The sequence below is a fragment of the Bos indicus x Bos taurus genome, chromosome 23 (genome assembly GCF_003369695.1).
Source record: "Bos indicus x Bos taurus breed Angus x Brahman F1 hybrid chromosome 23, Bos_hybrid_MaternalHap_v2.0, whole genome shotgun sequence".
Taxonomy (NCBI): domain Eukaryota; kingdom Metazoa; phylum Chordata; class Mammalia; order Artiodactyla; family Bovidae; genus Bos; species Bos indicus x Bos taurus.
In genome coordinates, this window is record NC_040098.1 from 28,412,678 (window position 1) to 28,436,373 (window position 23,696).

The window sequence follows — 23,696 nt, forward strand, 5'->3', positions numbered from 1 at the left end:
TGGGTAAAGATTCGGAGACGTTTTGTGAATTTTTAAATACAAAGGACAGGTGACCTGACTGGCCCGGCCGGAGAAAGTCCCCAGCGCTGCCCGGTGGGCGCACACTTCCTGGATGGCCTCTCTGGAGGTCTAGTCCCAGCTTGTGTAACCCGAAGTCTTGTCTTTAGTTCTCACGTGTCCCACCAAGGCATTGGGGTCGTTCCAAGGGACTGTCATCCCGCTGTGTCTAGCCAGCGAAATCTGAATTCGCACCCCCCCCCCCCTTCCAGCCCACAGACCTGTCAGGCACATTATTTCTTGTCCTTTTTTAATAAACAGCTTTATTAAGGTATAATTTTGTCTACTGCGGGGGAGGGGGGCGGCTGGGTGGGTGGGGCAGCACAACCTGAAAGTGGAGAATTCTGTTTTATTCTGCAGGCAAAACTGAGGACCTTGAAATACCTATGCTGTCTTGTGTGAAATAGACAGCTAGTGGGAAGTTGCCCTGTAACCCAGGGAGCTCAACCTGGTGCTCCGTGACGACCTGGAGGGGTGGGATGAGAGTATGGGGGTGGGAGAGAGGTTCAAGAAGAGGGGGATATATGTATACTTACGGCTCACGTTGTACTGCAGAAATCAACACAACATTGTAAAACAATTATCTTCCAATTAAATGTTAAAACACACACACACACACGCACAAAACTGAAGACTTTAGCCCGGGTTGCAGCCTCTCAGCTCCGAAGAGGAAATGGAGAAGCCAGGCTATATAGGGTTTTTGCAACAAAGACTGTGTAGTCAGCTTTAAAAAATTAAAAGTTAATTAAAGAAAATCAGACATCTCAAGTCAATGGATTTACTCTTTTTCTGTGTATGGGAAGATGCAAAAGTCTGGGCTTAAGTAATTCCTCAGCTATCTGGGGCTGGTATCCTGTGTTTCCCCAACCTTATTCTACAAGGGGTACACCGTTGTAGGGCAGGGGGTGGCTGCGTCCACTTTTCCCTCTTGCACAACTGAAACTCTGTACTTGTGAACAGTTACTCCCCATTTCCCTCTTCATTTTTTTTTTTTCATCCCACAAACCATTATTAGAGACCTCTCTGTGCGACTCCAAATCCTTCAGCTCATGTGTCCCCAGAGAGGCCTCTGCCCCTTGTCCTAGGAAGTGGCTCCACCTATGGATGGCTCAAGGAGTACCACACACAGGCATTTCAAAATGGGCTTTAAATACTCATCAGAGCCCCATTCGAAGGGACTGGGGTGAGAGTGTGTTACATATGAGCTAGGGCTGGGGTGCCCTGAGAGAGAAGGGACCAATCCATCAGGGCAGCTGGGGTCCCCCACCCCCAACCTGGGATAAGGGAACCAGTTAAGGGCCCTCTCTGGCGGGTCCCATGGGCCAACTGGGAGCCAGCTCTTGCTTCCACATAGATCATTCCAGAGGGAACCAAGGAGGACCGCCCACGGAGGCACTTTCTTAGTGATATTGCTGATAGCTGGGGTAGCCTCGGGCCTTGGTACCCTCCTTTGGGGGCAGCTTGTTGGGGTTCTCCAATAAGGGGAGTGCACTGAGGAAGTGCTGGATAGTGTAGTGAGTGTGGAGGACGCCAACACGCTGGATGAGGGCCAACAGAATGCCCACCGCCCCCCAAGCATTGCTGAGCCCACCATCACCAATGAGCCACTGTGGGCAGCTAGCACAGACCTGTCAGTGCTTCACTGGTAATAGAGTACCAGAAATCTTCCTTGCCCCGCAGCCACACCAGACCCGTGGATGGTGGAAAACAGCCTCCCCACTCCTGCCCACACAGCGCGAAGCTACCTCCAGTCTGAGGGGCTTTGTTCTTTAACAGCATTGACACTGCCTCTCAATCAGCGCTGAATTTCTACAGGGTCATTGCAGAAACCCTTCATGGCCTGGAAGACTGTATCGCAGCTAACACCCATAATGAAGGTTCCACCGCAATCATCCACAATTCTCCATGGGCAAGGCTCCTAAGCAAGCGAACTCCTCCATGGCTCATATCTTTTTTTTGTAAGTTCTGTGTTAATTACTTTGGCTAAGCCTCACTGCTTGTGGGATTTTACTTCCACCAGGGATCGAACCCAGGCCCTGGCAATGAAAGCACTGAGTCCTAACCGCTGGAGGGCCAGGAAATGACGCCCTGATGTTGCTTTCTAATGAGCCATTTCCCTAGTGAGGACTCATGAAATTAATTGACCCAGCTTCAGGAATTCTCTTTTTTGGCCTATTAAGCTGTTGGTGGCAATTTCCCTAAAGTTTAGCATTACTACTGCTGCCAGTGAATCAACACTTTAAGGCCTTTCCAGCTTTGATTCACAGCAGAAAATCCCTTGCCACCAGCTGCTGCTCCTGGAAGCACTAACACCTTCCTCTCCTCCCTCTCTCTTGTCCCCATACCTCTAAAAAATAATCAGGAATAGCCTCTGGTACAGTGGTTTTTCTCAACTTTGGCTGAAACATCGTGGTGGCTTTAATTCTATGCAATGCCTTGGCCTACTTCCCAAGACTGACTTTTGTGGGGACAGCCAGGGTGGGGGGGGGTGTGAGTATTTCTTTAGCCTCCCAAATAGTCTCAATATACCACTACATTTGTTGCTTCTTGTTGTTGCTAAGTCACTTCAGTCATGTCCAACTCTGTGAAACCACACAGACGGCAGCCCACCAGGCTCCCCCATCCCTGGGATTCTCCAGGCAAGAACACTGGAGTGGGTTGCCATTTCCTTCTCCAATGCATCAAAGTGAAAAGTGAAAGGGAAGTCGCTCAGTCACGTCTGATTCTTCGAGACCCCATGGACTGCAGCCCACCAGGCTCCTCCGTCCCTGGGATTTTCCAGGCAAGAGTACTGGAGTGAGGTGCCATGGAACGTAACAGCTATGGAAAGTCACTTATTAAAAACTAGGTAAAGAGCTGCAGCACTACATTGGCAAACCCTAACTCCAACGATTTGAAGTTGAAAGATTTGAGGGACTTTCCTGGCAGTTCAGTGGTTAAGACTCCCAATGCTTCCACTGCATGGGGTGAGGGTTTAATCCCTGGTCAGGGAACTAAGATCCTGCATGCCCCTCTGAGCAGCCAAAAATAAGATGGGGGTTTACATTTAAAGATTTATTCTATTATCTGTCAGGTTTTTAAAAACTTAAGCAAGCCCCCAATTTCTGCTGCTGCAGCAGTTAAACTGCACATATTATGAAGTTATGCTCAGAGCATACAACATCATATTATAGTTCATATATCTTGTTAGTAAGACCAGCCTTTGAGAATTGGCCCAGGAACCAGAACTATACTTTTTTTTTTTTTTACCTTTACAATCTTTTCGTTAACAAGGGCTTCCCATACTTTGTCATTCCTAAAATGTTTTGGTTTCCCAGAGGAGGATGATTTATTGGAAAATACACAACATGAAACTAAGTTGCGTGATTCTGGAGTTGGTATTCGCAGGCTCAGTTTTTGGAAGGAAAGAGGCTGAGATTCTAATCAGGCTAAAGAAAGTGTTGCTTCGCAGATGGCTCAGTGGTAAAGAACCCACCCACCAATGCAGGAGATGCAGGTTGGATCTCCGAGTTGGAAAAGATCCCCTGGAGAAGGAAATGGCAACCCACTCCAGTATTCTTGCCCAAAAAATCCAATGGAAGAGGAGCCTGTTGAGCTACAGTCAGGGCAGCAAGAGAGTCTGGATATGACTAATGCAACAAAGTGAGGACTTTTAAACTGCTCCAGTGAGAAGCAGCCCCTAGGGAAGGGCTTGTGTGGGAGGAACACCCATTTCCCAAGCTCTACTCTGCACAGCTTTTATTCCCTTTTTTTCATAATTAAATGTGTTATTCAGTTTCTCTTGTTTACAGATTGTCTGTGAAAAGCACAAAAAAGGCTACTGTCAGTGAAAAAGTGTTAGTCACTCAGTCCTGTCTGACTCTTTGTGACTCCATGGACTGTAGCCCGCCAGGCTTCTCATTCCAGTGAATTCTCCAGGCAAGAATACTAAAGTGGGTTGTCATTCCCTTCTCCAGGGGATCTTCCAGACCCAGGGATCGAACCCAGGTCTCCTGCATTGAAGGCAGACTCTTTTACCTAAAACTGGAGTAAAATCACCACTTGAAGCCAGACAGGAACCATACAACACCAACCCGTGTTCAGACAGAGTGGAAAAACACCCTGGCCCCGAAATCACTTGTTTCTCCCTAGTTTTGCCCTGGATAGCTTAAGTGACCACCTCCGTATGCTAACCTCTGAAAAAAGCTTCAGAATACCTAGGGTAGAGAATGGTGTGATGAGAATTACTGAGGCTTACTGGGGTGACTCAAAGATCCAGGTACAGTGCCTGGCATCCTTCTTTATTGCCTTGCCCCCAAACTCAGTTTCTCACTTCCCTAAAACCCTCACTTGGAAAACTCCAGCTTCAAAGACCACAGCTGAAGCCAATGCTTGCCTATAGCACATTTCTGCTCGTGATGATCTAGAACTTTGGAAGTGAGGCAATTCAGACAAATGCTTTATTTTCAAAGGAAACAACCAAAACTAAGAGGCTAAATAATTTACACTAGATCACCCAGGTGGGACTTATAAAAGGGAGTTTTAAACTGCACCTCATTTTTACTCTTTTGTCCACCCTTAAATTTATTTATACTTAAGACTGGAAGACTCACAGATTAAATATGAACAGCTCTGCACAAAATGAGTACAAGAGAGGAAGGAAACATAAACCTCTCTCAACACTGCCTTTAAACCCACACTCATTTCTCCTCCCCAAAACCCTTTGCAAATCCCATCCCTACTTTTCCCTAAAACAAACCTCACCAAAATCAAAAGGGGCACCTGGAATTTGTTTTCTGTTATGGACATAATTTACCACCTACAATAAAGTCACAACAAAGTATAGCTATAGCCATGGCGCCTAACATATATAACTCCAGAAGTACTGCCCTTTCATGGTCTATAGAATTCAGACATTCAGAGAAGCCATTATCCCTCCCCAAATAAACAAACAATCTGCATTTATCATTTTCTTTTTATTTCTTAAGTATACAAATGTTTAATTCTATGACTTTTGGTGTGTTTACAAAGCAAAACACAGGACACAGGGTGGCAGTGTTGACTCACTTGAAACAAACAAAAAAAAAACCCACGGAAAGCCATCCTTATTACCAACTTGCATGAAAATGCAAACATTCTGGTGAACACACTCATTATAACATACAGAAATAACAAAAACAAGCTAGTTAGAGATTACAACCTTATCATAGAACAAACTGACACATCACAGGAGTAAATATAGGGCAAGACCAAAGTCCATAGGTCTACTACAGACAGACAAAAAGTAAGGCCCCTAATCCACCTCCTCAATGGTGGGGCCAGACCCGGAGCCCCCTTTAGGGCCCTGAGCCCCAAAGCCGCCAGCCCCGGGGCCGCCCGCCCCCTGGTACAGTCTGCTGATGATGGGGTTACACACCTGCTCCAGCTCCTTCCTCTTGTGCTCAAACTCGTCCTTCTCCGCCAAGGTGTTGGCGTCCAGCCAGGAAATCACCTCCTGGCACTTGTCCAGCACCTTCTTCTTGTCCGCCTCGCTGATCTTGCCCTTCAGCCCCTCATCCTCCACGGCGCTCTTCATGTTGAAGGCGTACGACTCCAGCGCGTTCTTGGCAGACACCCTCTCGCGCTGGACCTCGTCCTCCGCCTTGTACTTCTCCGCCTCCTGCACCATGCGCTCGATCTCCTCCTTGCTCAGCCGGCCCTTGTCGTTGGTGATGGTGATCTTGTTGGCCTTGCCCGTGCTCTTGTCCGTGGCCGTGACGTTCAGGATGCCATTGGCGTCGATGTCGAAGGTCACCTCGATCTGGGGCACCCCCCGCGGGGCCGGCGGGATGCCGCTCAGCTCGAAGCGCCCCAGCAGGTTGTTGTCCCGCGTCATGGCCCTCTCGCCCTCGTACACCTGGATCAGCACGCCCGGCTGGTTGTCCGAGTAGGTGGTGAAGATCTGCGTCTGCTTCGTGGGGATGGTGGAGTTGCGCTTGATCAGGGCGGTCATCACGCCTCCGGCCGTCTCCAGTCCCAGCGACAGGGGAGCCACGTCCAGCAACAGCAGGTCCTGCACGTTCTCCGACTTGTCCCCCATCAGGATGGCCGCCTGCACCGCCGCCCCGTACGCCACCGCCTCGTCGGGGTTGATGCTCTTGTTGAGGTCGCGCCCGTTGAAGAAGTCCTGCAGCAGCTTCTGCACCTTGGGGATGCGGGTGGAGCCCCCCACCAGGACCAGGTCGTGGATCTGCGCCTTGTCCAGCTTGGCGTCGCGTAGCGCCTTCTCCACGGGCTCCAGGGTGCTCCGGAACAGGTCGGAGCACAGCTCCTCGAACCGCGCCCTGGTGATGGACGTGTAGAAGTCGATGCCCTCGAACAGGGAGTCGATCTCCAGGCTGGCCTGGGTGCTGGACGACAAGGTTCTCTTGGCCCGCTCGCATGCGGTGCGCAGCCGCCTCACGGCCCGCTTGTTCTGGCTGATGTCCTTCTTGTGCTTCCTCTTGAACTCCTCCACGAAGTGGTTCACCAGCCTGTTGTCGAAGTCCTCCCCGCCCAGGTGCGTGTCCCCGGCCGTGGCCTTCACCTCGAAGATGCCGTCGTCGATCGTCAGGATGGACACGTCGAACGTGCCCCCTCCCAGATCAAAGATGAGCACGTTGCGCTCGCCCTTGCCCGTCCTGTCCAGGCCGTAGGCGATGGCGGCGGCCGTGGGCTCGTTGATGATCCTCAGCACGTTCAGCCCCGCGATCACCCCCGCGTCCTTGGTGGCCTGCCGCTGCGAGTCGTTGAAGTAGGCCGGCACGGTGATCACCGCGTTGGTCACCGGGTGGCCCAGGTACGCCTCGGCGATCTCCTTCATCTTGGTCAGCACCATCGACGAGATCTCCTCCGGGTAGAACGCCTTGGTCTCCCCCTTGTAGCTCACCTGCACCTTAGGCTTGTCTCCGTCGTTGATGACACGGAAAGGCCAGTGCTTCATGTCCGACTGCACCACCGGGTCTCCGAACTTGCGGCCGATCAGCCGCTTCGCGTCGAACACCGTGTTCTGCGGGTTCAGCGCCACCTGGTTCTTGGCCGCATCGCCGATGAGCCGCTCGGTATCGGTGAAGGCCACGTAGCTGGGGGTGGTGCGGTTGCCCTGGTCGTTGGCGATGATCTCCACCTTGCCGTGCTGGAACACCCCTACGCAGGAGTAGGTGGTGCCCAGGTCGATGCCGATAGCTGTGTTTTTCGCCATGCCGGTGCCCTGCTTTTCCGGCTCCGAGATAAGCTTCAAACCTGAAATCGGTGAAGAGGATCTGCGACGAGAAGCTCGGGCTTTTCGGAACCCGAAAACTGAACGCTCTGGTGCCCCTCGGGGCGGTCCTTGGAGATAGCGGGTCTGCGGAAGCTGTTCTCACGGACTAAGCCGTAAGTTTTATCAGCTCTCTCCAGGCTGCTGTTTCTCCTCAGGCGGCTCTGTGTTTATAATTCTTCATCAAGCCCCGCCTTTTCCCTCGTCAGCCAATGACCGAGCTCAGTGGGGCTGCCAGGTCGGGAATATTCCAGGGGTTTCGCCTCAAGTCCTGCCCCCTGGCTTTCTGGAACCAATCAGCGCCCTGGATGCCTCTCCTCCCAGAACTCTCCAGACTCTTCTAGGATTCGCTGGAGGAAACAGGAGTCCTAAGGAGAGGGGGAGAGGGGCTGGGAAGGTCCACCCACTCTGTCTCTGGTTTCCTGGCGACCAGCCAGCCAAGTAGTTTGGAGTCGACTGGAAGGATCAGCCCTGGGCTTGTAATTAATTGTAGGGCGGTGAGAGGATCTCGGGGCTCAAATTAGTTTGGTGGTTTAAAGTAGAATTAAGGGCTACACGACTGCCGGGACAGCCAAAATACAGAAAGTTCCCGAGTTTCTCGAAGAGGGTTGGCTATCTGTGGGCCAAGGAGAGTGATCGGAGGCTAACGCTGATGGAAGCAGCCACGTTTGGGCTGGCTCGCCGAGCGGCCGGGCTGTCCGAGAAATGCCTTGGTCATCCGCGGCGCTTTTCCCATCTTATTTTTAAAATGGGAAGGAAAAGGAGAGAGTTGAAGCTGTTTAAGTTTTGGCTCCTCTTTAGCCCTATTCAGATGGGAGGGGAAATTTTAATTTTCAGAAGAAAATCAATTAGGTATATGGTTTTTAGATTGTAGAAGGTTCCCAACGCCTTAGAAGGGACCTGCTCGGTCGGGGGAGCGTGGGAAGGGCAGGGCTGGAGCCACAGCGCCCCTGTCCCCGCCCAGAGCTGCTCCCTTTCTCCTCGGGCTGGACTGGGCTTGAGAAAGAAAATATTTTCCATAGATATTTAGCTGTCCTTTGCGCTTCTCCGGATTCCTCATCTTTCCCAGCCCCAGGTGCGGACGCACCCCTCCCCTCCTCTGTGCCTTTTAAATTCCTGGTTCAGCCTCGGATGATCAGTGGTGCCTGGATTAACCTGAGTCCCGAATTCGGTCTTCTGCCTTGTCATTTGCGGCTCCTAGGCTGTCCACTACTTTTAAGTAAATGTGGTGTGGTGGTGAGCCTGCGAGGGTGGGGGTGGGGGAGCGTTCAGTCCTGTTTGAAGAGCATGCTATATAGTTGGTTGGCGGGTGGCCCATTGTAAACAGTCTGGAATGATGCTGGAAGGTGAGAAAGGTTGGCAGGACCTAGGTTCTATCTCCTCTAAAAGTTCAGGTTGTTTGCTGTGTACTTAATTCGTCCATTTAACTTTTTATCCTAGATTTCAGCTTTCTGTTGTTAGCCTCCTTCCTGTTTTAAATACAGTGACATTTGGTAATTTATTTTGGCTTTTGTTTCTTCTTCCTTTATGGGCAATGCAAGATCCCTTATTAGGCACCTAAAGTGAAAATGTGAGGGACATTAAAGCCATAGTAGAGGGGATTCACAACCCATGAAATAGACTCATTACTGTATCCACATGTCTTGAGCATAGAAAACATAACAGCACAAGTCGGAGGAGGCAGTTGTGGGGTTTTGTTGTTGTTGTTTTAAAATTAATAGCTAAGCCTTAGTTGTAGCATGGTCAATCTTAGTTGTAGCATGTGGGATCTATTTTCTTGACCAGAGATCGAACCCAGGCCGCCTGCATTCTCCTCTACAGAGTCTTAGCCCTTCTGGACCACCAGAGAAGTACCTGAGGAGGCAATTTCTGATAAAGGGAAGAAATCTCGCTTTGAACACTTTTGCTTAACTGACGTTTACACACGTACACACACACGCGCGCGCGCGCGCACAGCCATTCATCAAACACCTCTTCCTGAAATCTGAGGGTATTCAGTTTATTTTATAATTTGTTCAGGTTAATCAGATATACAGATTTGTTAAAGCAATATTTTTATCTTTCACTGTGCAGGTAGGTGATAACTTTTTTTACATTCAGGTGTGGCTCTCCAATGAATCACCTCCTTAATCTAGTCAAACTGGTTAAACTTCAGGAATTTTCCATCTCTTTATGCAGTATCTGAAAGGGGATTCCCCAAACGTCCATCTTAGCCACCCAGTTTGTGAACACTTCCAGAGAAGTGTTCACCTCCAGAGAAGTCCTTAACCTCATCCCCTCTCCCCTGTCTTCCTCACCATCAGCTGCTGCTGCTACTGCTAAGTCACTTCAGTTGTGTCCGACTCTGTGCGACCCCAGAGACAGCAGCCCACCAGGCTCCCCCGTCCCTGGGATTCTCCAGGCAAGAACACTGGAGTGGGTTGCCATTGCCTTCTCCCCCATCAGCTGCTACCAGCAGGAATTCTGGATTCGCTCTCCTCTCCAAAATTTGCAGTTCTCTTCCTCTATTGGCTTGAAGCAAAGGGCATCATTGTCTCCACTGCTCGACAGGGAGACAGGTGATAGGGCCTCAAATCTTGCTGTTGCTGGGGTGGAGGAGTGGGGGAGCCACTTGAAAATGCTGTTTTTCATGAATCAAGCAGTCAGCTACACACTGTATTAACCTACACTTTGCGTTGTCTCTCTCTGTGGATGACCCGGAAACCTAAATATCCGTATTTCTTTTCCATTTCCTATGAGGAGAGTCTCTTGAATTTTGTCTTCCTTTAACACTGGACACTTCCCAAGGCAGGAACTCAGGTACCGGTTTAATTGGTGCCTAAGGAGATTTGGTGTATGACCATTTAGCAGCGTGTGTGTGTGTGTGTGTGTGTGTGCGCGCGTGCGCACGCGTGTGCATGCCTTCAATGGGGTTGGAGGATGTAATTGACCATATCTAAGCCTTAACAACTTTCATAAGCTTTAAATGATAATCAGGCTATTCACCTATTGACTTCTGAGATCTCTATAATGAGAAAGGCCCTGCTACACAACTGCAAGACTCTTGACAGCATCTCAGGGAGATAGCTGTGCTATAATTCAAACTGAATGCTGTATTTTTGTACCTGATAAATCCTTTAATGTAACACATTTGAACCACATGAAAAATCAGATTTCTGCTCTAAGTACCCATTCCCTAGTCTTGACAATCTTTAAAAAAAACTGGTGTGGGAGGCTCATGGCTAAAATATTTACTTTTAATTCCACTAATGTTATTAACTATACCATTTGTATTTTGCTTGTTTCACAAGATTATTATTTCTTGTATTACCAAGTATATGACTGAGCTTTCAACAGAAATGATGACTAGACTTGAAGCAGTTGATCAAATGTATAGTTCGATATATGATCAATGAGTGTAATAGTGTAACTCTAGAAGGCAATGGCAACCCACTCCAGTGTTCTTGCCTGGAAAATCCCATGAACGGAGGAGCCTGGTAGGCTGCAGTCCATGGGGTCGCTAAGAGTCGGACTCCTGAGCAACTTCACTTTCACTTTTCACTTTCATGCATTGGAGAAGGAAATGGCAACCCACTCCAGTGTTCTTGCCTGGAGACTCCCAGGGATTGGGGAGCCTTGTGGGCTTCCGTCTGTGGGGTTGCACAGAGTTGGACACAACTGAAGCGACTTAGTAGCAGCAGCAGCAAGGAGATTTTAAGAATCCCAAGAGACTTTTCACAACTTTATTTGATGCATTTTGGAATTAGTTTTTTAAAATCGGGTTTAGTGTTTGGAAGAATCAAGATTAAGGTTGCCCAAGCCTGACCGGGTGACAGGGTAAAATTTAAGGGTTGGGGATGGGAGAGAGACTGCCAAGAATGCTAACTGCCAAGGGAAGGAAGTGGGTGGGGCGGGGGGAGCCGTCCTCACCCTGAAGTTGCAGGATCTTTTTTTGTTCTCTCTCCTTTTTCCTACAGTTTTTCATCTAGTATGGTTTTTCTCAAGTCTATTTGTTTTTAAAAGACAGTATAATTCTAGGTTTTTCAGACAGAAGCAAAAGAGAACAATGTGACACCTAGAGCCAGGCATTTTTTCATTTTATTTTTGGCTGTGCTAGATCTCTGCTGCTACAGAGGCTTTTCTCTAGTTGTGGTGAGCAGAGGCTATTCTCTAGTTGAGTTGGGGGTAAGCAGGCTTCTCATTGTGGTGGCTTCTCTTGTTTCAGAGAATGGGCTGTACGTGCTCAATAGTTGTGGCACACAGGCTTAGCTGCTCCTTGGAACGAGGACATGTGGGAATCTTCCTGGATCAGGAATAGAACCTGTGTCTCCTGCATTGGCAGGCAGATTCTTTACCGATGAGCCACCAGGCGAGCCCTGAGCCAGGCATTTGTAACCTTCAAAGGGCAAAGGCCTGACAGTGTTAGTCACCCAGTCATGTCCGACTCCTTTGTGACCCCGTGGACTGTAGCCGGCCAGGCTCCTCTGCCCATGGGATTTTCCACACAAGAACACTGGAGTGGGTCGCCATTCCCTTCTCCAGGGGATCTTCTCTACTCAGGGATAGAACCCAGGTCTCTTGCACTGTGGGCAGATTCTTCACCCTCTGATCCACCAGGGAAGTGTGGCAAAGGCCTGGGAACTCTGCTAATTTCCAGCAGCATGGGGGAAAAAACTGGGAAAGGCAAGACCTGGGTTTGTATCTGGACTCTATCTCCTTGTTGAAGCTGTTTTTCTTTCTTAACAATGAAGTACGTGTAAATGAACTAAATTACACAAGTTGTATAAATTAGAATTAATATTTATTTCATAGTATGATACCATCAAGGATTACAAAGACAATATTTAAAAGACTAGTTCAGTGGCTGTGACAGAGTTGTACTCAAAAGTTTGTGCCCTTCATTCTTTTATTGGAGTAACACTCTCTCGAGTCTCATCTCTCAATCATTTCTTACTGAGGTGCTTACAAGGTTGGGGATTACTACCAGGACTATGATAGTAATACTTTCGGTTTACCATAAAAACTATCTTCAGATTTTTAGGCAGAGTCCTTCAGCCAAACCTTTCTGTTTTCAAAGATGAGCACAAAGGTTCAGAGGTTTCGTGGCTTGGCCAGATCACCCAGACAGGTAATTACGGAACCGGTGATTGAACTAACATGTCGGCATACTTTCTACTTTGGACTCCTCTCAATGCTGGCACATAAACCCTATCGTTCCACGCTCTATAAAAGAAGAACAGAAACAACCATGGACGACAGTAAAGAGTGAATGCCAGGGCTCTACGTGCACCATGGGGGTGTGTGACCTGCGGAGACTCACCTCCAGGCTGTTGCTTCTGACTCACGCCTATCTACGCACCCCAGCTCCGCCGCTTCCCCCGCCAACACCCACACTTCCACCTTTTCGGCCCTTCCAGGTTCTCCCAGGACCGTCTCCCCTTCCCGTTATCACAGACTGGTCGGCTGTTAACAGAGGAAGGGAGGGGGAGCCCCGTTACTAGGGCTAGGCTAGCAAGAATCTTCTGGAAGCTAAATGTAGAGCCGTGACTAAGCTTGAAGTCTTAGGGTGGCGGCGGGGCAGGGGGCGAAGGGCGGGGGAGGGAGACTTGGGTGGGGCAGTTTGTTTGTTGAAGAGTGTTCCTACGAGCCAGTCCCCGCCTCTGAGCCCAGAGAGCTCCAGAAAGTTCCTGACACAGCCCGAAACGGGGGCAAGGAGCCAGAGCGAGTAAGACCCCGATGGAGCGGGGCGGGGCCTGACGGCGGGGCTGGCCGCGGAGTTGCCTGGCCGGTGCCGGCGTTCTTCGGTTGTCTTTTTCAAAATGGGATTAAAGGAGTCAGTAAAGGAGAGACCTTTAGAGTTTCCCTCAAACTCGCTAATATGTTGGGTGAAAACACTGGACAGGTTTGTAACTGACACAAGTAAGTCGGATGGATTGGGGTTGCCAGAAGCTAGAAGGTCCCCACCGCCAGAGGCGGGTGAGCCGCAGCCCTGGGCAGGGATTGGCTACAGCTGGGAGCTTGCTGTCTTCTCTCTGCCGCCGTCCCATCTCCCGAATCTAGTCCCTGGCTCTCCTGGGGACGTCTGGACGGGTAAAAAGGTGGAAGATCCTCTGGGGTGATTCTGATCTTCTGGACTCCCCCGCCCCCTTACCCTGTATTTCCTGTGTGCCCTCCCTCCTTCCCCGCCGTGCCCTTTCCTCCGATTTCCTGCTGGGCGGTACTGGCGCCCGTGGGGTGGGGCAGGTTGGCTCGGCATCCCGAATTCGCTGCGATACCTGACCCCTTAACGTCTCTACGTGAGCTGGAGTTAGGAGAGGACTGATGGGGTTGCTATATCCTACTGAACTGCACTGGATACTTTGCGGGTGACCCTTGGGGATGGATTTAAGGTGATCAGTTGGAATAAAGAATGATGACAGTTGCCCTTTCTTATTCCTACCTTGAGGCTCGCCCCCTCAGAAATCGCCAGTGTTGACTTTTCACCTGAAAACCATTTATTTTAACTGAAAGCCCATGCTTCTGTGCACTTCTCTCACAATTATGTTATTGCTTTGGTATCCTTTTCATTTTTAATGACAGAATCCAGTTAAACACCAGGAGTAACTATGTGTTAATAACGTAGTATCTTGGATTTAAAATCAGTCACATTACCATAACAATCTAATTTTTCAGGGCTGGCATAGGGAAGTAGGTGAGATTGGAATTAGGGAAGGTGTTAGATTTTAAAAATGCTTTTTGATCGACCATTATTTTTCCTTGATGCACCTCCTCCCCCCCACCCCCACCCCGAGTTCTTGCTGCTACCGCAATCACCTTCTCCAGGAATGACTTTGCATTCTCTTTGTCCCTCAGCTTCATGTTGAAGGTGATTATTTTCAAAGTAGTCTGTGCAAGGGACTGTGCAGTAACATTATATATTGACTTCCTAATAAAACACCCTGATAATCTTAACTGGTTTAGCCATAGGAACTCATTTTCTCCAAATTAATTTCTGGAGATTTCCCTAATCTCTCTTATCAAAGGTGTTTGTTAGGTCTTTCCCAATCTCCACCCACCCTCCCCATCCCTTGCCACCTCCCCCTAAAGTAGGGTGACTGCTTCAAGAGTTATTGTATTATCTGCAGATGACAGTCACAGATGGTACTGCAGTTCTGTGGGGGTAGAGGAGGTCGTGTTCCAACCGCATATCCCCATGAAGGGTGACTCACATTGTGGCTACAGTCCACCGTGCTACAGTTCACCTACCCTGAGGATTAAACCTGTGTTTATATGCTGGCCTGCAAGTCTAAGCATCTCTTAGATTTCCATTTCCAAACTTACAGGGACAGGTCTACCTCTACATGTTATTACCATTAAGAGTTTCTTCTAATGCAAGTATTTAGTGAAAGATTTGGTGGGCCTTGAGATACACACACTCACAAAGTGTTTTTCCAGAATGTTGACACAATTTTTTTTTAAAAACTACTTTTGGTGAATTCACATAAACCATTTTAAAGTGTAGAATTTAGTGGTACCTAGCCCAGTTTGTGCAATCACCACTTCCACCTGGTTCCAGAATCTCTGTAATCCCCAGATAAAATTGACTTTTAAAGGGGCTCACTCCCCAAGTCGTGAGGATTGTGCCAGGCCTTTTCCCACAAACAGGCTGTGGAGGGGACTCTTCCCAGAATTCTAGCAACAGTTAAAGCAAGAAGCATCTGCAGGGGAAGGAAGCCTGTGGTTAAGGCTTCCTGGTGCAGTGCTGCAGGTTTTTTCAATCACTCTTCTAAATTAACCAGTATTAAACCTCTAGCATTAACCGTATTATCTGACATAGTTGTTTAGGATTATACATTGTCAAAGCAGAAAGATTACCGATTGTGAAACCTAGGGTAGACCCAGAACCCAGAACCAGACATGCACAAAGCCCTGTGGGCAGCAGAGCAAAAAACAATAAAACCTCAGTTGGAATCCAGGTTCAACATCTTCCCTGAACCCGTTTTTTTAACCTTGAAATAAATTTAAGCCAGTGACTTTTAAGTCTCCACATACGTCCACCTGTGGAAGCCAAACACTGCCTATACTCAATATGGTGGAATGGGAATTAATAAACATGTAAAAGGCCCCTGGTACAGTACCTGGTAGGTAAGCACACTGAAATACTGGGGGTCCGTCCTCCTGCTGGGGCATGAAACAGTGACACCTCTCTAAGGTACTCACTGGGATACTTAAAATGTAGGTAACCAGTACTGGAAACGCAGCATTTTTATCTCAGCATTCTTTTAAGAAATTAAACTTTAGCATCAGGCCAAACCCTTCCATTTTAAACTGTGAGACTTGAGGATCACAGTGGCTAACGCAATCATGCATAATTAGGCAAGCCAGTACTAGAATTCACATTTCCTCAGTGCCAATTTAGGACTCACCTTCTCTTTCATGCTGAATCTAGATTAAGTAACAAGGCTCTAAGGTATCACCTGTACTAACAAGCAGCAGCACCCATGACTTCCAATCTAACTGCCTCTTATTTGCCTGCTTCTCCAGGAATACTGCCACTACAGGCACCTTTTGAGTTCACCCGTAAAGTATGGACCCCCCGCCCAACCTTGAGGCTACCATGCCAGTAACCCTTAACATTTTCTGGATTCACAAACACAACCATTCAAATGAGCAGCTTTATGTTTCCCAAGGATACTATTTGCCTAAAAGAAATGTGTCATAATGCTGTATTCTTTTCTGGATCCCTGACCTTATCTAAGAGGCCAATTGCAGTTCATTTTTGGATACTGTAAAACAGACAACCTCTACAGATCCTTCTAACTTCAAAATAAAAACACAGAAGCAAACATCACTCGAATTATTTGAGTTTATTTACTTGGAAGTAAACAGAAACGGGTGAAAAATAGCTTGAGTTTGGCATGAATACTACAAAAAGAAACTGACAAAAGATGGCACTATACATTCAGCTCTATACTTAAGACTCTGGAAAAAAGAGTTCCTAATTTCATAAAAGGGACAGTTCAACATCTCAAACAGCTTGCATAGCTGATGGCTGATGAAAGGAAGATATATAAGGCAATGCAAAGCCTTGGATCCCAACAGTCTCCATAACAAACATGAGCAATCCAGGGAAGGATTCCTAATCCACCTCCTCAATGGTGGGGCCAGACCCAGAGCCCCCTTTAGGGGCCTGAGCCCCAAAGCCGCCAGCCCCGGGGCCGCCCGCCCCCTGGTACAGTCTGCTGATGATGGGGTTACACACCTGCTCCAGCTCCTTCCTCTTGTGCTCAAACTCGTCCTTCTCCGCCAAGGTGTTGGCGTCCAGCCAGGAAATCACCTCCTGGCACTTGTCCAGCACCTTCTTCTTGTCCGCCTCGCTGATCTTGCCCTTCAGCCCCTCATCCTCCACGGCGCTCTTCATGTTGAAGGCGTACGACTCCAGCGCGTTCTTGGCAGACACCCTCTCGCGCTGGACCTCGTCCTCCGCCTTGTACTTCTCCGCCTCCTGCACCATGCGCTCGATCTCCTCCTTGCTCAGCCGGCCCTTGTCGTTGGTGATGGTGATCTTGTTGGCCTTGCCCGTGCTCTTGTCCGTGGCCGTGACGTTCAGGATGCCATTGGCGTCGATGTCGAAGGTCACCTCGATCTGGGGCACCCCCCGCGGGGCCGGCGGGATGCCGCTCAGCTCGAAGCGCCCCAGCAGGTTGTTGTCCCGCGTCATGGCCCTCTCGCCCTCGTACACCTGGATCAGCACGCCCGGCTGGTTGTCCGAGTAGGTGGTGAAGATCTGCGTCTGCTTCGTGGGGATGGTGGAGTTGCGCTTGATCAGGGCGGTCATCACGCCTCCGGCCGTCTCCAGTCCCAGCGACAGGGGAGCCACGTCCAGCAACAGCAGGTCCTGCACGTTCTCCGACTTGTCCCCCATCAGGATGGCCGCCTGCACCGCCGCCCCGTACGCCACCGCCTCGTCGGGGTTGATGCTCTTGTTGAGGTCGCGCCCGTTGAAGAAGTCCTGCAGCAGCTTCTGCACCTTGGGGATGCGGGTGGAGCCCCCCACCAGGACCAGGTCGTGGATCTGCGCCTTGTCCAGCTTGGCGTCGCGTAGCGCCTTCTCCACGGGCTCCAGGGTGCTCCGGAACAGGTCGGAGCACAGCTCCTCGAACCGCGCCCTGGTGATGGACGTGTAGAAGTCGATGCCCTCGAACAGGGAGTCGATCTCCAGGCTGGCCTGGGTGCTGGACGACAAGGTTCTCTTGGCCCGCTCGCATGCGGTGCGCAGCCGCCTCACGGCCCGCTTGTTCTGGCTGATGTCCTTCTTGTGCTTCCTCTTGAACTCCTCCACGAAGTGGTTCACCAGCCTGTTGTCGAAGTCCTCCCCGCCCAGGTGCGTGTCCCCGGCCGTGGCCTTCACCTCGAAGATGCCGTCGTCGATCGTCAGGATGGACACGTCGAACGTGCCCCCTCCCAGATCAAAGATGAGCACGTTGCGCTCGCCCTTGCCCGTCCTGTCCAGGCCGTAGGCGATGGCGGCGGCCGTGGGCTCGTTGATGATCCTCAGCACGTTCAGCCCCGCGATCACCCCCGCGTCCTTGGTGGCCTGCCGCTGCGAGTCGTTGAAGTAGGCCGGCACGGTGATCACCGCGTTGGTCACCGGGTGGCCCAGGTACGCCTCGGCGATCTCCTTCATCTTGGTCAGCACCATCGACGAGATCTCCTCCGGGTAGAACGCCTTGGTCTCCCCTTTGTAGCTCACCTGCACCTTAGGCTTGTCTCCGTCGTTGATGACACGGAAAGGCCAGTGCTTCATGTCCGACTGCACCACCGGGTCTCCGAACTTGCGGCCGATCAGCCGCTTCGCGTCGAACACCGTGTTCTGCGGGTTCAGCGCCACCTGGTTCTTGGCCGCATCGCCGATGAGCCGCTCGGTATCGGTGAAGGCCACGTAGCTGGGGGTGGTGCGGTTGCCCTGGTCGTTGGCGATGATCTCCACCTTGCCGTGCTGGAACACCCCTACGCAGGAGTAGGTGGTGCCCAGGTCGATGCCGATAGCCATGTTTTTCGCCATGCCGGTGCCCTGCCTTTTCGGCTCCGAGATAAGCTTCAAACCTGAAAACGGCCCACAGGATCAACGACGTGAAGCTCTGGTGCCCCTCGGGGCGGTCCTTGGAGATAGCGGGTCTGCGGAAGCTGTTCTCACGGACTAAGCCGCAAGTTTTATCAGCTTTCTCCAGGCTGCTGTTTCTCCTCAGGCGGCTCTGTGTTTATAATTCTTCATCAAGCCCCGCCTTTTCCCTCGTCAGCCAATGACCGAGTTCAGTGGGGCTGCCAGGTCGGGAATATTCCAGGGGTTTCGCCTCAAGTCCTGCCCCCTGGCTTTCTGGGACCAATCGGCGCCCTGGATGCCTCTCCTCCCAGAACTCTCCAGACTCTTCTGGGACTTGCTAGCTGGCACTGTCTCGGAAAGGGGTAATGGGAGGGGAAGCGGTAGGAGGGGCTGGTGGGTCGGGACTTCGGGCGGTGGTGTTGACGCCGCCCTGCTCTAGTCGCGTTACAATGGAGGTGCTGCCTCTGACCTCACGGGCTAGTAGAGAATTAGGATGCTAGGTCTGGACCCAGCTCAAAGTCGCAGGGCGGGGCGGGTGGGGGGTGGGGGGACACCGCCTGCGCAGTTTGGCTATTGAAGGAGCCCCAAGTTATAGGGGCTCCCCATCCGAACCGTATCAAACTGGATCGAAGGCGGCGGGACACTAGGTGAGTCACAAGTGCTGTGACTGGAATGGGCTGGCAATAGGCAAGACTAGTAGATCCCGGTTTGAGGAGGTATTGGAAACTTCTCTAGTTTGTTTAAATATAGGTATGGGGGCATTGGCTAGTCAGGGAAGGGGCATCCTTTAAGGGCCGCAAACGTGGCTGGATTGCTTAGAGCTACCAAAAAAAAAGTGAAGGAGCTGGTAGGTTATTGTCTCCAGATAACAGGAGTTCTGTTTTTGAGAAGATTAGAGAAAGTCTTAGAGAGCACCACCTTACCTGAGAAAACTCATGAGGGCTTGATTGGGTTCTTAGCGGCATTCTTCAGACTGGCCGAAATCTCAACAATCCCTAATAGAGGGTAAAAGACGACCGACAGGGTTGCTAAACCCACTTGTGGAGAGTGATGTCTCTTGAGGAGACTAGAACTTAAAATAATTAGTTCAGCAGGAGATTTGTACCATATTCAGTTCAGTTCATTCAGTCGTGTCCTACTCTTTGCGACCCCATGACTCGCCCCCTGTCCATCACCAACTCCCGGAGTTCACTCAGACCCACGTCCATCGAGTCAGTGATGCCATCCAGCCATCTCATCCTCTGTCGTCCCCTTCTCCTGCCCCCAATCCCTCCCAGCATCAGAGTCTTCCAATGAGTCAACTCTTCGCATGAGGTGGCCAAAGTACTGGAGTTTCAGCTTTAGCATCATTCCTTCCAAAGAAATCCCAGGGCTGATCTCCTTCAGAATGGACTGGTTGGATCTCCTTGCAGTCCAAGGGACTCTGAAGAGTCTTCTCCAACACCACAGTTCAAAAGCATCAATTCTTCGGCGCTCAGCCTTCTTCACAGTCCAACTCTCACATCCATACATGACCACAGGAAAAACCATGGCCTTGACTAGATGGACCTTTGTTGGCAAAGTAATGTCTCTGCTTTTGAATATGCTATCTAGGTTGGTCATAACTTTCCTTCAAGGAGTAAGCTATCACAGACACAGGACAGTGGAGTCAGGCCCTGTGAGGAATTGAAATCAATATGCCACTGCCCGCCCTCTTCATTCCTGTTAGCTAGGAGTTTTTCTATCTTGTCCAAAAACCTTGTTTGGAAGAGATATTTGTACAGGGATTATATGGCAGGTTTATTCATAATAGCCATAAAATGGAAACCACTTAAGTGCCACAGAAAGAATGAATAAACAAATGTGGTATATACATACAGAAAAAGTTATTCAGCTGTAAAGATGCAAGAAATTATGACATATGCTGTAAAGTAGATGAATTTTTAAGATATTATGGTAGGTAAGCCAGTCACAAAAAGAAAAATAGTGTATAATTTCACTCATGTGAGGTACTTAGAAGAGTCAAATTCTGAGAGACAAAAAGTAGGCCAAAAAAAAAAAAAATGTAGACTAGTGGTGGTCCAAGGGTTGGGAGAAGAGGGGAAATGAGTTGTTTAATAGGTATAAAATTTGTTTTGCAAGATAAAAATTCTGGACATTCGTTGACCAACAATGTGAGTGGACTTACTTCTGAATTGTATGCCAAAAATTGGTTAAGAGGGTAAATTTTATGTTGTGTGTGTTTTACCACAGTTAAAAATAAATAAAAATTTAAAGAAAATAAAAAAATGTTCTCACTGAAAAACTTTTATCTCATTCTTTTCCCACAGGCCTAGGAAAACCATGGCTGCAGCTAAGGGAACAGCTATCGGCATCGACCTGGGCACCACCTACTCCTGTGTGGGGGTGTTCCAACACGGCAAGGTGGAGATCATCGCCAACGACCAGGGCAACCGCACCACCCCCAGCTACGTGGCCTTCACTGATACTGAGCGGCTCATCGGCGATGCAGCCAAGAACCAGGTAGCCATGAATCCCCAGAACACTGTCTTTGATGCCAAACGTCTGATAGGCAGAAAATTTAATGATCCTGTCGTGCAATCAGATATGAAACTTTGGCCTTTCCAAGTAATCAATGAAGGAGGCAAGCCCAAGGTAATGGTGTCCTACAAAGGGGAAAAGAAAGCTTTTTATCCTGAAGAAATCTCTTCTATGGTACTAACTAAGATGAAGGAGACTGCTGAGGCTTTTTTGGGCTACACTGTCACCAATGCTGTGATCACTGTGCCAGCCTACTTCAATGACTCTCAACGCCAGGCCACCAAGGATGCGGGTGTTATCGCAGGTCTCAATGTGCTAAGAATTATCAATGAACCCACTGCTGCTGCCATTGCCTATGGCTTAGATAAAGCAGGTCAGGGAGAGCGACATGTCTTGATCTTTGATCTGGGTGGAGGCACATTTGATGTGTCCGTCCTGACCATAGATGATGGGATTTTTGAGGTTAAGGCCACAGCTGGGGACACCCACTTGGGTGGAGAGGATTTTGACAACAGGCTTGTGAGCCACTTTGTGGAAGAATTCAAGAGGAAACATAAGAAGGACATCAGCCAGAACAAGCGGGCTGTGAGGCGGTTGCGCACTGCCTGCGAAAGGGCCAAGAGGACCCTGTCATCTAGCACCCAGGCCAACTTGGAAATTGACTCACTTTATGAAGGCATTGACTTCTACACATCCATCACCAGAGCCCGGTTTGAAGAGTTGTGTGCAGACCTGTTTAGGGGCACCCTGGAGCCTGTGGAGAAGGCTCTTCGGGATGCCAAGATGGATAAAGCTAAAATCCATGACATTGTCTTAGTAGGGGGCTCTACGCGAATCCCTAAGGTTCAGAGGCTGTTGCAGGACTACTTTAATGGTCGTGATCTCAACAAGAGCATCAACCCCGATGAGGCAGTTGCCTATGGGGCTGCAGTTCAGGCGGCCATTTTGATGGGGGATAAGTCTGAAAAGGTACAGGACCTGCTTTTGTTGGACGTGGCTCCCCTGTCTTTAGGGTTGGAGACTGCAGGGGGAGTCATGACTGTATTAATCAAGCGCAACTCCACCATCCCCACGAAGCAGACACAGATTTTCACCACCTATTCAGACAATCAGCCGGGCGTGCTGATCCAGGTGTATGAGGGCGAGAGGGCCATGACTCGGGACAACAACCTGCTGGGGCGCTTTGATCTGACTGGAATCCCTCCTGCACCCAGGGGAGTGCCTCAGATTGAGGTGACCTTTGACATCGATGCCAATGGTATTCTCAATGTCACAGCTATGGACAAGAGCACGGGCAAGGCCAACAAGATCACCATTACCAATGACAAGGGCCGGCTGAGCAAGGAAGAGATCGAGCGCATGGTTCTGGATGCTGAAAAATACAAAGCTGAGGATGAGGTCCAGAGAGAGAAAATTGCTGCAAAAAATGCCTTAGAATCCTATGCTTTTAACATGAAGAGTGCCGTGAGTGATGAAGGCCTACAGGGCAAGATTAGTGAGTCTGATAAAAAGAAAATACTGAGTAAATGCAATGAGGTCCTTTCGTGGCTGGAGGCCAATCAACTGGCTGAGAAAGATGAGTTTGATCATAAGAGAAAGGAATTGGAGCAAGTGTGTAACCCAATCATCACAAAACTCTATCAGGGAGGATGCACTGGGCCTTCCTGTGGAACAGGGTATACACCTGGAAGGGCTGCAACAGGCCCCACAATTGAAGAAGTAGATTAATCTTATGTGGAGCTGGACGGTTCTAGGGTGCCTCTAAGATGAATTTTGTTGCCCTCATCTTCAAACATGGTTATGATTCCTGAATTGACTGGACCTGAATGTAAGTGATCATCTCTTTTGGATTCTGATGGAGGAGTCTCATATACCATCTTTTCACACTCCAATAATTTTCTGACACATTCCAACAAATTTCTGACTCTGGAATGAGACTCTTAGGAAAACTAGGCACCTCTCGGAACCATTTGAAGAATTTGAATGTCTGTTATTTATTTCCAGCCTTCCCAACTTCCTTTTTCCTGTGTGGATGGTTATTTGTCCCTCAGTAAATTTGTTCCTAAAGCAAATTACTTGTGGTATTTTTAGACTATGAGTGTATCTTGTAAAGTAGGGAAAGGGAGAGTGTGTGGAGTGACCACGTGTGGTCTGTTTGTGAGCTAATTGTGAATGATTAAGCTGGTAAGGGCGAAGTATTTGAGTTTTCATGAGCTGATTGAAGAAGGAAAAAATTTTTTGATTATCAGGCACCTTTAACCTTTAGCCCCAGTTAGAGTGCTGCTGCTGCTGCTAAGTCGCTTCAGTCGGGCCCGACTCTGAGCCTACCAGGCTCCTCCATCCATGGGATTTTCCAGGCAAGAGTATTGGAGTGGGTTGTCATTGCCTTCTCCCCAGTTAGAGTAGCTGCTAATTTAGAGACCGCTTTTAAATAATTGGCTGATTTAGGTATTTCAGGTTAAGCTGGGGAGTTGGGGCAAGGACCGGAACTTCTGCTTCTTGTCCTGATGTCACTCATAGGTGGGGCCTAGGAGATCCAGCCCCTGGGCACTCAATATTACAGTCCTTTACTTGCTGAATATATTTCTTAAAAAACTTACTAACAAATGTGTACTTTTATGCAAGAAGAGAAGTGAAAAACTTATGATGAGCTTATTCCTTAAAAAATACCTTCCCCTATTGTGTCATAATTTCGCATACTTATCAAGCCTGGGGGAACATGATATAAGTATGTTTAACTGCATTTACTGCATTTGTGTCCCTTTGTGTTTGAGAGGGAAATATTTGGAAGTGAAATATTAG

At 49.3% G+C, this 23,696-nt stretch overlaps 3 protein-coding genes, 1 long non-coding RNA gene and 1 pseudogene across 7 annotated transcripts; 1 reads left to right on the forward strand and 4 right to left on the reverse strand.

Moving 5' to 3' along the window:
* Positions 1 to 1,039: 1,039 nt before the first annotated feature.
* Positions 1,040 to 4,892, reverse strand: LOC113881444 (annotated as a pseudogene).
* Positions 4,893 to 4,993: 101 nt separating this feature from the next.
* Positions 4,994 to 7,469, reverse strand: LOC113881289 (heat shock 70 kDa protein 1B). Its single transcript, XM_027524215.1, has one exon. It carries the CDS (start codon positions 7,253 to 7,255, stop codon positions 5,330 to 5,332), a length of 1,926 nt encoding a protein of 641 aa, XP_027380016.1. The 5' UTR covers positions 7,256 to 7,469; the 3' UTR covers positions 4,994 to 5,329.
* LOC113881290 (heat shock 70 kDa protein 1A) lies at positions 4,994 to 18,541 on the reverse strand. The gene is made up of 2 exons (XM_027524216.1): positions 16,419 to 18,541; positions 4,994 to 5,338 (listed from the first exon to the last, which is right to left on the reverse strand). Exons 1-2 carry the CDS (start codon positions 18,333 to 18,335, stop codon positions 5,330 to 5,332), a joined length of 1,926 nt encoding a protein of 641 aa, XP_027380017.1. The 5' UTR covers positions 18,336 to 18,541; the 3' UTR covers positions 4,994 to 5,329.
* LOC113881293 lies at positions 12,074 to 12,884 on the reverse strand. The gene is made up of 2 exons (XR_003507989.1): positions 12,612 to 12,884; positions 12,074 to 12,514 (listed from the first exon to the last, which is right to left on the reverse strand). It is a non-coding gene; the product is annotated as an uncharacterized LOC113881293 (long non-coding RNA).
* On the forward strand, positions 13,010 to 22,966 carry LOC113881288 (heat shock 70 kDa protein 1-like). 4 transcript variants are annotated; one of them, XM_027524211.1, is made up of 2 exons: positions 13,010 to 13,193; positions 20,684 to 22,966. In XM_027524211.1, the coding sequence occupies exons 1-2, from the start codon at positions 13,111 to 13,113 to the stop codon at positions 22,620 to 22,622; spliced, it is 2,022 nt and encodes a 673-aa protein (XP_027380012.1). In that variant the 5' UTR covers positions 13,010 to 13,110; the 3' UTR covers positions 22,623 to 22,966. The 4 variants fall into 4 exon arrangements, with proteins under 4 accessions (XP_027380012.1, XP_027380013.1, XP_027380014.1 ...); XM_027524212.1 differs by having other exon boundaries at positions 13,054 to 13,210; XM_027524213.1 differs by lacking the exon at positions 13,010 to 13,193 and adding an exon at positions 18,637 to 18,736.
* Positions 22,967 to 23,696: the final 730 nt, after the last annotated feature.

What these genes read in the sequence shown, in the direction of transcription:
- LOC113881289 (XM_027524215.1), bottom strand. Translation starts at nt 7,255, where the DNA reads ATGGCGAAAAACACAGCTATCGGCATCGACCTGGGCACCACCTACTCC.
- LOC113881288 (XM_027524211.1), top strand. Translation starts at nt 13,111, where the DNA reads ATGGGATTAAAGGAGTCAGTAAAGGAGAGACCTTTAGAGTTTCCCTCA. An exon ending in TGGGTGAAAACACTGGACAG is followed by an intron (nt 13,194 to 20,683) that starts GTTTGTAACTGA and finishes CTTTTCCCACAG; the next exon opens with GCCTAGGAAAACCATGGCTG.
- LOC113881290 (XM_027524216.1), bottom strand. Translation starts at nt 18,335, where the DNA reads ATGGCGAAAAACATGGCTATCGGCATCGACCTGGGCACCACCTACTCC.